At 38.2% G+C, this 13,305-nt stretch overlaps 1 protein-coding gene across 3 annotated transcripts in view; it reads right to left on the bottom strand.

Moving 5' to 3' along the window:
- The window catches only part of LOC114647869 (SRSF protein kinase 1-like), an 87,082-nt gene that overhangs the window by 8,602 nt on the left and 65,175 nt on the right, over positions 1 to 13,305 (bottom strand). For all 3 annotated transcript variants that reach the window (XM_051924427.1, XM_051924425.1, XM_051924426.1), the window contains 5 exons: positions 10,500 to 10,874; positions 10,124 to 10,224; positions 9,781 to 9,888; positions 7,662 to 7,731; positions 2,780 to 2,872 (listed from right to left, as the gene is read on the bottom strand). In XM_051924427.1, the coding sequence (XP_051780387.1) occupies positions 2,780 to 2,872; positions 7,662 to 7,731; positions 9,781 to 9,888; positions 10,124 to 10,224; positions 10,500 to 10,874 (747 nt within the window). The remainder of the gene's footprint in view (positions 1 to 2,779; positions 2,873 to 7,661; positions 7,732 to 9,780; positions 9,889 to 10,123; positions 10,225 to 10,499; positions 10,875 to 13,305) is intronic.

Here is a 13,305-nt window from a genome sequence, read left to right as displayed (position 1 = left end):
GTTTCTTACACAGAAATTTTTTTTCTAACTGCAAGGGACAGTCTTCAGTATAACGTCTTAGCTTAACTCACTCAAATCTACTGATGGCATTGACAAGGAGTTGAGATAGATAGATAGATACTTTATTAATCCCAAGGGGAAATTCACATACTTTATGTTTAGATTTCATCTGTTCCAGTATGTTAAGACACGCAACACCTTGGGGTGGTTTGTTATCTCACTGCAGTTTATGCCCAGTAAGGACAGACAAATGCATCACAGGATTGATACTAAAATGTCAAAAAAGTACAGGCTCAGAAACTACCAAGGAGTTGAATCAGCTTCACTGCGACCCAGTCCTAACAAACCCTCTATAGGGTGGTCCAGATCTAACTATGCAACTTTTAATGCAATGTAATAATTGCATAATTAGATCTGGACCACCCTGTATAGAATATGAAGCTTCATAAAGTTGGAATTTACAGTAAGCCTGCCATTCAGAAACACACTGTACACAAGTCTAACGCATAAAGACAAATAACCCGGACCTCTGAATCATCCTATCTCCTACATTCTAAGAAAGCCAAAGGACGCCTCTGAATTAAAAAACATCTGTTTCCAAGTGTGAAATGTGAAGGGCGATCAATAATGTTGTGAATGGTCATCTACTGAAAGTAATTAGGTCCAATAGCTTCTAAATCGTTGAATAATGGCAAGGGAATTGGAGGCTGTATTTCAGGACAAGATGCATCCTATGCTTCAATCACTGTTGTTTCATGACAGTTCTAGAGTACAAAGATCTGGAGGCTTTTCTTCTTAGTGCACTGTCCCACTAAACACAGTCCAGGACTAGTATGACAGCATTCCAAGAAAGACTAAAGATGGCCTGTACTTAAAGGGTCACCCTATTCCTTGTTAGGTTCTTGATATCAATATACTGGTAGGTGTTTCCATGATTTTGTCCACCCTGTACAAACTAGGTATTACAATTTTACAAAAGGAATATTTAAAATTGTGGCCCATTATTTGGTACCAGAAATTTTACTGGATTAAGCATACTAATTAATTTATGAACTTGCAGTAATAAGGCCATTCATAAAATAGCTCATCAACAAGTATTCACTTAATGTGTCCAATCTTCAAGAAGTTTCTTTAAAATTACACCGATATATTTTATTTGCTTCAAGTATCTATAGAGTTGCATCATAAACATATTTGCTTGAAATTATGGCTGGGAATAGATTAAAAAAAAAAATTAACTAATCGCATAATTGTATGGAATTAATTGTGATTAATCACATTGAATTACAAAATTAATGTAGAATTAACACAAAGGAATTATTAAAAATGTAATGGCATAGTTTAAACTTAAACAATTACGTGAAACCTGACGTTTTAACAAAAATACTACTGGAGCAAGTACAACCTGAATTTGAATGCCTTCCTAGAGGACAATAAGAAAACAAGGCCAATGTTTTAATTCTCCATTTGGTATAACATATGAGACACAGACATGTCAAAGTAAAATTAGACTTTGAATGAACTGCTAAAGACTGACTTAACTGAAATAAGCATTTCTTAAATGGGCACTCATTATAACTTGCATTAAAGCTCCACAAATGTCATCCTCAATTGTTCATCACCACAATCGACTTTCTAATTATACTCTAAAGAAGTGTTTTTCAACTGGTGTGCAATGACAGCTACCCAGGTGTGCTGTATAGGACCACCTGTATGAGTAGGCAAAGGGACAAAGAAGCTGGGAAAATGCGTCCAAAGTGTTGACTGAGTGCTGTGTCTGTGAACACCAAACCCCCAAGTTACTTTTTTTTTTGTCAGTGTCTCCTAAAGTTACGCCCCTTTGGACAGTTTAGCAGGTGTACAGATTTAATGCTTTTGTAGTTGGTAGAACCACGGTGTGCCTTGGTATTTTTGAGCTACAAAAAGTGCGGCACCACAGAAATATGGTTTGAAAACATTCCTTTAACTATATCTTTGCTCCTGGCACGGTAAAACTGTTCTCTGTAGCAGCCATCTCGCTTAAAAAAAATGACATTGTGCATTACTTGCGTGGTTATGCTGCACTCTTTGCAAAAATTAGTGAAGATAGTGCAAACTGGAATAATTGATAGCGATAATAATAACACTTTTGTTTTGAATTTTGTCATTATATTAGAGCAATAAGCAAAGTAAGTGACCTGGCAGATTGGCAAGTTAAATACAGAGGTACTACAGAGTTGTTTTGGCTTTAATGCAACTCAAAGAAAATGTACTTCGCACATATGTAATATGACATTGACTCAATCTTTAAACAGAAAGATGACATTGGAGGAAAAAAAACACACATATATACACACATGAAAATGTTGCCCTGACTAAAGCACTACCTGATGTGATCTCCTCATTGCCAGCTCTGGATGAGACAATATTTTTTTTAATGCTTTAAACAGGTCACATTAATTACAAAAATTAACACATTAACTTTCCCAGGCCTACTTGAAATTGACTGTGGCTCTGCTTGAGGCAATTGACTTACTTTAAGTTAAGATTACATTTTAAACCACAAGTGAACTTCTTTGCAGACTTTGTGTTGCCATTTTCTCACTCCAGGCAAACAAGATAAGGTTAACAGTCCTACATGCAACAAAGTACCCTTTTCAATCTAAAGCCCTGAGATCATTATCCACTGATCATCACAGCCCCCCACATTTTTTTTTTAGTTTATCTCACTGGATAGGGTAAGGAACCCAAATACAGTATATACTGAATATAATATATATGATCTGATCCTTAGACATACCTTTTTTGGTAAAAAACTCTTTTGAGTACTTCCCAGTTGCAATCAGCTTTCGTGGTATTTTTCCCAGCAGCTCTATGATCAAGGCAATGTGATCTGCAAGATAACAAGATGAAGTTTCACACATTTTAATCACTGTACTTATACAATTTCCGTTCCAAAGCATCTCACAAATTATAGCACAATTGATCAAGATAAAGTTGAATACAAAATATGACCAAGTTGAAAAAAGTTGTGCAAGGAGGAGTAGGCAAATTTGTTATAGAAAATCATGAATCATCAAATTAAGAGCAAGAGTTATTAAATGTGACTATCACATCTGTAAATACGGCATAGACCATTATTGTGTCCTATAGAGCAACAGTGGAGCATCTGCATACCAACAAGAAAAAAAAAAATTATATGGTGTTTGTATGTCTTTATTCTTATTTGCTAATCACACAAAAACACAGAATTCGTTTTCATTAAATATGCATTGTCATTGGTCATCTGTAAAATATATATGGTGTTTCAGGGAGAGGGGCACCCTTAACTTGTGCTGATGCAGGTACGTCCTTAGCATGAATATGCTGGGGCTGATGGGAGAACAGAGTCTTTAACACATACAAGCTTTTTTTAACCAGCCAAAGGCGGATCTCCATTGAGGCCACAAGCACAAAGTATTCTTCTCAACTATTCCCAATAACAATTTCTTTGGCGTGCTGGATTACAGTTTTGGCTTAAGAGTATGCCTTTTTGTCTCATTGTGGTTGGTCTTTATGTAATATCATACAAGTTACAATATGTTAAACTATAAATGTTGTCTGCAAATCTATTGTAATTCTTGCTGCTTCAATGTCTTGCTAGTGTGAATGTGAGAAAAGTACAAGTAGCGCTAAAAGATCTTTGATCGCCTACCACCTACACCAGGCAAGCAATCGTCGGCAGAGGACTGACCAATAGAAAAGGTTCAGGCCGTTGGTCTTGATTGACAAGTTACAAAACCATTAAGAAAAGGGCCATTCAGAAAAGTTGCATTGTGGAGGGGAAAAAAAAAAAAAAAACTGCCTTTAAAAATAAGGCCATTTTGAAAGAAAACCTACAATAATAATGATTCTATGTTTCATAATAGATAATGTCCTAATAATTAGAGGACTTATTTATTTAAGCTTTTTACACAATTATACACACACACAAACTGTACTTTTGCATGCATTTATTTATTTCATTTTGGTACAAATGGTATTTCCACAGTTAACTTCCAAAAGACACATTTTTCTGTTTATTTAACCCTGTGCAATGCCAGGTATTTAGGTTAATCCTTAAACATTTTCAATAATTCCCCAATACATTCTCAAACATAATCCAATTCAAGGTTGCTGTGTATCAGAACTTTTGAATACGATGCCAGACCACTGCAGGGCAGACTCTCTCACACGCTCACATTGAGGCTCAGCTAACCCTACCTGCTCATCTTTGGAGAATATGGGAGGAAAAGCTGTGCACATATGAGGAAAACATGCAGATTCCACACATACAACCGTATGGACATGGAATTTGAAACCAATTTGTAAGGCAGCAACATTAACCACTGCACCACCATGCCAGCATGAAAGAAGCATGAAATATTTGTCTTTTTTTTGAGAATACATGCTATTTAGGCAAACAACTGATAATATTCACTGTAAATAGTTTTTTTTTTAAATGTATAAAAACAAAACAGGGCAAAGTACTGTATATTTTCATGATAATGTATATTGTTCCATGAAGAAAATCATCATCACAAGTTTAGCAGCCATTCTCCACATTTACACAGGTTAGTTTATTGCCCACACATCTTTTTCCTCCAGCCTCCTGGGCATCCTTTAGGGGGAGGCCAATTCATTTTAATGTCATTGGACACAATTTCATAAAGTCGTACTCACTATGTGCAGATAACCCTTTGCAATGCTACATCATTAATGCTTTCACTTCTGACACTGAACTGCGTTTCTCCTAACATCGCACTTCTACTGCACATGCCACTCGGGCCTGGATCAATCTTTTCTGTGCTTCCTGCCCCATCACCTTTATTTCTGCTTTTACTTTGAAGCCTTTTGCTTTCTAACTGCCCATTTTAGTATTTTCTCCCTCAGTTTTGCTTTACTTTATGCCATTAATACGAAATTATCAGTATACAAGTGTTCCCATGGCAACCTCTCACGCACGGTTAAGAAAAGCAACAGACGCAAAACGGATCTCTGCTGCAGACACGACGTCACCTGCAAAACCTTTGCTATCCCCATCTGCTGTAATGACCATCGCTCACGATTCCACATACTTTAACATCACCACAGATATTAATCATACGTCCACACCTAACTTTCATAACGCAGCTTCTTGCCTTTCCTGCATCTGCCTAGCAACAAAGATGACATCCATGGTTCCCTTATCAGGCAGGAAAACAAACTGCAATTGCAATATCATCTCTTATTCTTTCCTTTAGCAATCTCTCAAAAACCTTCAGTCTTTTCCAACTTCAGCAATGCCCCTTCACACACAGTAATGTTGCACAGGTCTGTCAACTCATTGCCCCAGGACCTTTTGGTACTTTCAATATTGTTCAAATTTCATTTGTTTCAGCGCTGTTGCAACCTTCTGCTTCAAAAAACATCAGTTCTCAGTTCTTCTATTTCAAATACAATGTACACATGGAAGACAAACGGCACAGTGGTTAGTGTTGCTGCCTTATACCTCCAGGGACATGAACAGAGCTTGCGTGTTTCTCCTGGTAAGCTGAATGATTTCATTAAGGTCTGCTTGATCCCACATTTCAAATGATAGGAAAACTGGCAACATTCAAATGAACCATCATGTTTAGAAGCCCTGTGATGGTGCTCACCATCTAAGAATAATTTCTGTTTTGCCTCTAATGCTGCTAGAATATTTATAAGGTCCCAGTGGCTTTAGAAAAAATAAATGAGTGCATTGCTCTTATATTATTTGATTAACTCCATTAAACTAACGCATATTCCATTAAAGTTACACAAATTATTTCAAATATACTGAATTAAACTGTACATTTTAATTAAACAGCACAGTGATGTAAATAATACAGATTACTTTCAGAACAAATGAAATCTATGCTTATAAAAAGTTATAGTTTCAAATTATACAACGACAGGTAACCGAGAAATGGATCACAACTAGACAAAAAACAAGCACAACTGCAAAAACCGATCCAAAGTTTAAACTCTTTTAGGCTAAAATTTAGGAAGAAAGAAGGAGAGAGCAAAGGCCATTACAGGCTCTACAGCCCTGATGTGTCAGAGAATGTCATTCTGTAACACATGAACCAGAGGACCAAGTGATCACCACTACATCAGTATCAGTATCAGCAATACTGGCCTCAGTATCACCCGGTGTCGGACTGAAAAGAAAATCAACAGTAATGCCCATCACTACCAGGATCCCAACATCTCTCAACATCAGTAAAAGCAGAGATTGTGGATTACAGGAAGCAGAGGAGGAGTGCCTGCGCTCCCCTGTGCATAAAAGCAAGCCTGTAAAATGAGGCCTGTCAAGATGTAAAGGAGAGTAAGACCCCAGATTTCCAGTAAAAGAAAAATTTGGAGCAAGAAGGGATACTAGAAAGTCAAACCTGGCACGCCTTCCTAAAACATATGCAAAATAAAAGTACCTCAGGTGGTCACCTGTCAACAGGGATCAATAGCTGTCAATATAAAAAAGCAGCACCTGGTTTTCACCATTTGAGACACGCACCAGGCAGTGAGTCATGCATACCCTCAAGTGGAATAAAATGAATAAACACTGATCTCAGAGAAAATTATAAAAAAAAGAAAAAAAAAAGAAAAAGAAAAGAAAAGCAGCAGAGGAGAAGCTACAGTATCCACAAAAATAGTTGATTACATGAAAGAAGAAAGTACCAAATGACACAGAATAGTATTATGCAACAGCCCTATCACTTCAAAAAAAATGTGCAGGCCCATTCCCCTAGAGGTCCTCACTGCCTTTTGAAACATTAAAAAATATAGGACAGGCCAGGGTGTCACAGGGTGTTACTGCCGTCTAGATGAAGAAAAAGGAGACAGTCGTTACTGAATAAAAGTTACATTGGCTTCCAAGATGTCAACAAGTTTAGCTCCGGATTGAAGAATGTCAAAGGTCACAAGCCCTAATCTGTGGGACAATGAAACAGGCAGGATACAAAAGATATTGGCATCAGAAAAACTTCACAAGTTCATATAATGTTTAAATCTAGAAGAAAAATTTGAGTAAAATAGCAGGGGTCTTTAGGAGAGCTGATCGAGCTAGCATCCATCCAGCACACAGGGCCACATGACACCTACAAGTACATCGAAGTTTAAATTTGGCTACAGTGGATCAGTGTCCTCAAATCCTATTTTTTCCTCTCCGGTTTCTTTAAAAAAATACATATGGGTACACATAACAGCACAGTATACCCTATTATCTGTGCCTCACAGCTAACTAGTGACAGATTAAGAAAGGCAGGAGGAAAAAAAACCCTCAAAATCTTGATAAGCAAACAGTGTACCAATACCAAATACAGTGTACCAAAAAAGTCAAAATACAAAAATTAAGATTCCAAATACATTTCTGTACATTAAAAGCAAAGCTGCAGTAAAAATAACCACTATTGCACATTTCTGCTATTAACTGAACTCAAATTTAGAAAACAGACTGAAATAAAAAAGCAATGTCCACTATGATCATCTAATATCTGGGTTACCTTTTCACTCTTCCAACAAAAAAAGACATCAAATGTCTACTGTGAAAAAAATGTACAAGATCCAGTACTGTATACTGTAATTCCAGTGTTCATTGCCATGAGTAAAATACACACTTTACTAGAAGCTAGAAATAAAATAAACAGATGAAACCATACCTTCATCTCTCGAGTAGTCTTCACCAGAGTGGGGCTCAAATAAGTAGTCTCCAGTTGCAAGCTCAAAAGCCTGTTCAGAACAGAATAAGAAGGGTAAATTATTAAAGTTTTCATATATAAGAAATTTGTATTGCTTAAAGTGCCATTGCAGTTTAAAAAAATGGCTGTTCAGTCTGTCCGAAGTATTTGATAACTTCATATTCATACTACCATAACGTAAGAACATAATGTGAGACTTCCAATTCAGAAGCATTGTCGTATTAAAAACTTAAGCCCTCCAGAACATTACAAACTAGGACTCCCTCCACCTCCAGCGGAAAGGAGCACGTCAAGGCCTGTATATGGAATTTACAATACACAACATCATGCTATATTAGATAAAGTGGGGAAGTAACAAACTATAGCTGAAATCACTCACCCTGTCTTGCTATAATGTTTGCAAGCATTGTAAAAATGTTATTCCCGTCCGTAAAATAAGCATCACAAGAAAACACATTGCTAGCATAGGAAAGTTTTATAACTGCTCTTGAAAACAGCATGGACTTCATGGAAATATGCATTAAAAAAAGCCTCAAGAATTATCTGTCTTATACACACATACACAAACTGAGCAAATTATTACAAACATTAATGTAAAACTCTATAGGACCTCTTGTTACTCTTAGAATAGCCTTAGTTGCTCATGACACGGATTTCATAAGATGTTGGAAACATTCCTTTGAGATTTATGTGATTACATCATGCAATTTCTGCAGATATATCAGCTGCACATTCATGCTGCGAATCTCCCATTCTACCACTTCTCAAAGGTGGTCAACTGGATTCAAATCTGGTGACTGAGAAGGCCACAGAAGAACACTGAACTCATGGTCATGTTCATGACACAAGTCTAAGAAGACGTTTGTTTTGCGACATGGTGCATTATCAAGTTGGTAGATGGGTAAATTGTGGCCATTAACGGATGCACATGGTCAGCAACAATACTCAAACACGTCATGGAATATAAGTATGACTGACTGATATTACTAGGCCCAAAGTCAGCTAAGAAAACATTCCCCAAAACCTTACACCACCACCACCAGCCTGGACAGTTGACAAGTCAAGATGGGTGCATTTTGCATCAGTCTTAGAATTTGAGATTCATGAGACCAGGCTATGTTTTTCCAGTCTTCGTGAGCTATACCCACTGCAGCCGTAACTTTCTGCTCTTGGCTGACAGGAAGAGGAACCTACCGTTCTGAGTAAACTCTAGAAACTGCTATGTGTGGAAATCCCAGGATATCAGCAGTTACAGAAACATTCAAACCAGCTGGTCTGGCACCAGCATTCTGATACAGTATTTGATGTGAGCATTAACTAAAGCTCCTGTCCTGTATCTACATTATTTTATGCATTACACTGCTACCACATGATTAGCAGATTAGGTAAAACTGGATGGATTAGCAGGTGCACAGGTGTTCCAAATAATTTTCTCAGTGAGAGTATATAAACAATATCTTAAATATCCATCTTCCAAACCAGCTTATCCAGGGCAGCATCACAGGAAAGCTGAAGCCTATCCAGCACGCAACAAGTGCAACACAGGAACATTGTTCAGGTAGGGCACCAGTCCACTACAGGTTGAATAAACACACACACACACACACACACACCCACCCACAGACAGGGTCGATTTAGCACTGCCAATCCACCTACTGTAATATTCATGTCTGTTGAAACATTAAAACTTCACTTATTGGTTATGAGCTCTCCTAAAAGTATAACAGTTATCTCAAAATGAGTGACCCACAGTTAAATTTAAATAAATGTGTCAAAGCATTTATGGTGGATAATATTTGATTTTTCATCATGCTTAATGTAGAACCTACTAGATATTTGAAATCCACTGGAAAAAAAAAGATTTAGTATAGATGAAATGAGTCAAGAAGTTTCTTACTTTTGCCTATTGGGATTAGACTTTAAACTTATTTTTACACAAATAAAATAGGACCAATGTAATACAATTCATTACAGATTTATGATTATAATATGTTAAAATTTTAAAGCCAAAACATAATTCCAATGGCCTTCCCACCACCCCCAATTAACCAGTTTAATCCAGAAGCTGCCCAACTCATACCATGCAGGCTGTGCTCCAAATATCAGCAGGTGTACTGTAGCCATTACCAATCAACACCTCAAGAGAGCGATACTGTCTTGTCTGGATATCTTCAGTGAAGTGTTTGTGCTGTTCAGAATCAAGAAGACACAGAGAAAGCTCATCAGCATGTACAAAAACCGCAATGAAATATCAATAGCACTTGCAGTTTTGGAAACAAATTAGTCAATGGCTTCATAATGCAGCAGAATGAATCACAGTCAGAATTGAAGTATCCTGTGCATTTAATTTTGGAACATTACCAAAGCTATCAATGCTGCATGGACTCGCATTTAACAAGAAGTCAGCTTATAGTTCTACTCACAACCCAGCAGGCATTTCCCAAGTCAGCAATCTTCACTTGAATCTTGTCTGCATTCAAAGACTCCAGCGGGTTCACCAGCAGGTCCCCGGCTGCCAGCTTGGCTGTTAGAGCAAAAGAAATAAGGTGGCCACATGCCCAGCCATACAGGAGAGCTTACAAGAGCTTACCAAGCACCATCTCATAATTACAAGGGTCCATCAGAATCCAGCAGAATGCCAACGTCATTACATTTCACAACTGATCGTTAAGTTCATTAAAGGGGGATAGGAGGGTGCCATAGCTATATCAAAGAATGCACCCACAGTTAATGTTAAGCCATCTGTGCCAGTTTCGTGTTAAAATGTGCAAACTAGCCTACATTACCCTAAAGACTTACCACTTTTTAAGTTGTCGCCACTAGCCGATTTGTTTTCCATAGTGCTGGGCTGAATATCAATCTCTTCATTTCCATTGACAGGCTGTACACTGGTAGAGAGGGGGAGAAACACACCGAATGGTCCTGCCTGATGACCCTCTCCTCCAGGTTGGTACACATTGTGGGCAATATCACTGCAATCCTCATTAAATTGGAGCCGCTGATCATTGTCGAAAAAGTCATTAGCATTGCGCTGATCTTCCAGCTCCTTCATCTTGTCCTCATTGCTGAGCTCAGATAGACTATCAGAACCAATGAAGCCATTGCAGTTTAGCTCAACAGCCACAACTTCTTCCTTGTCTACAAGTATCTTCTCCCGGATCTCTGTGTCTTCATCTAAACAACAAACAATAACTGGTTTAATGGTGATCGTTTGGGATTATCCAGGCTACTTGCAATATATTTTCATTACACTAATTTACTGTATTGAGCATTAATATGGGGAGATACAGTACATTTTTCTTGAGTCATGCACCCCATCTTCAACCTTTGAGCCATTCCCTGCCATTCCTTTCCATGATGCTGTATCCATGAGGCACATTTGCTAACTACAGTGCCACTGTACTACCCCAAGGTCAACAATAAACACACTTTCTTCAAAACATAATTTCTGCTGGTTGAAAGACAGGAGACATGTTTAAAGTAGCAAGGAGACTATCCTAAAAAATAAAATCCAATTGTTCGCATATTAAATACAATTAAGAAGTTGTAATCCCCTAAATTTTCCAATGGTATATAATAATAGATATAAGCTCCACGTAGTGACTGAAAGAATGGGTGGGGGGCTGTGGACAAAAAGAGCATCTGTGGCCACAATAAAGTTCCTGTGAAGGATTGCAAAGGTTATACTACTTAACATGTTGTAGAACTAAGCAATATGGAAAGACCTCAGCGTATAACTCCATGTTTTCTAAATCAAGAAGTGCAAATTGAAGAAGTCTGGGCAAGTAGTTAGGATTCCACTTTTGGTATACAAGGCATGACCCATAGGATATCTGGTTAGCCCAGCTTAACACTTTGCTATTGATGTGTAAAGAACTCACACCATGATCCAACCCAGTTCAAACATATGCGCTGTACAAACTGCTAGTTGTGCGCTACAAACCCACAACATCTAGAGTGCAAACATCATGAGAAGCAGCTTTTTTTTTTTTTTTTTTTAATTATTAAAAGATAACAGATTATTGCTCAGTGTAAAAGGGATCTGCTTCTCAGGACCTCTGTATAATCCTAACATTGCAGGTTGCGGTGGGCCAATGGTGAGAACCACAGCACCTATTACTCAGCATACAACAGTTACTTCTCAGGGCCTTTATATTCCAAAAGACAGAGGTTTGAGGTTGTCCACTAATAGTTGCCGCAGTGCAAATGTCCAAACTGGTATAGACCGTGGTGTGAATATCTGTTGTCTGCACAACAAAAACACTAGGAGCAGTTGGCAACATTTACACTGTAGACAGGTAGAGTGTAGTTGGCACTGCTGTGCAGATGGCGGAGGCTGAGTAAAAGTGAGAGTTCAGCTGTCATCAGCAGGAAGTGTTCTGCTTGCATTGCTTACAGGCAATCCCCTTCTCTCATGAACACAGGAGCTTTACTGGTGCTCAGCGTAAAAAGGAGCTGTTTCACCTGATCTTTGAAATGCAGACATCATGTGTTCGCGGCTAGCAGTTACCCCAGTGCAAATGTACATACTGGGATGGATTGTGGTGCAATTTAACAACAAAACAGCTACCATTACCGTCACCAAGAAAAGCAGAGGGAAGAGGATGATGGCAACGAGGACAATATTTAAAAAAGAAAAAAAAAAAAAAAAAAAAAAAAAGACATTTGTGCTTCCCTGACAATTCATTAGACAAGGTGTTTAGTATTGTTTTTGCAACTCGGAGAAAAAGTGTTAAAAAATGACCAGCATTTAAACTTTCTCTAAGTTGTTGTGTTTTACATCCTTTGTTTCACTGGTTACTTTCTGGCACAATGATTCTCAGCCAGACAGCCGCAACCCACTAGGGGGCTCCAGAAAACTTCTAGGGCAGCCAGAAGATGACTGAAAATAATTATAAAATAGCAGCAAAAATTTCATTGCCAAAAAAAAAAAAAAAAAAAAAAAAAAAATCAAGCTACAGCAGGAGTGTCAAATTAGTCCACTTCATCAGTATTGAAAACATGTTACATACAACCCACAGAAACTACTACTTTTCTTAGAGACACTTTCCATTTCATGTGTATATCACTTCCATATATTATGTAGCTTTATTCACATCTGTCAATAAAATGAGTCTCCAGTATACCCTTCAGTCCAGACAAGGGACACACCATATGCGCACAGTAACTCAGGGCACACTGGCTGTTTATGTTTATTAGGGATGCACCGATACTGATACCAGTATCTGGTATTGGCCTCGATACCATATTTTCTAAAGTACTCGTACTCGTTAAAAGTCCCCCGATACCGGGGACCGATACCACGGTCTGAGAAATGTCTATGTTTGAGCGGCGTGTAAGGGGTTAATCACGGGCACCAAGTGCCCGCCCCCAGGCCTCGGCTGCAGCTCAGAGCGGGGAGAAGGCGAGGCGAGACATGTCAGCCGTGTGGAACTATTTCAAAGTGAATGAAGACGACAAAACAAAGGCGGACTGCAAATTGTGCTCAGCGAAATTGTCCAGAGGAGGCTCAAAAGGTAGCGCATTTAACACAAGTAATTTAACCAAGCACCTAAAATCCCAACACGACAACGAGTACAAAGAGTTTACCCACGCTTCTAAACCA

This window comes from Erpetoichthys calabaricus, chromosome 3, assembly GCF_900747795.2.
Source record: "Erpetoichthys calabaricus chromosome 3, fErpCal1.3, whole genome shotgun sequence".
Lineage (NCBI taxonomy): Eukaryota > Metazoa > Chordata > Cladistia > Polypteriformes > Polypteridae > Erpetoichthys > Erpetoichthys calabaricus.
Note: the sequence above shows the minus strand (reverse complement) of the source record. Positions and strands in the feature narration are given on the sequence as shown.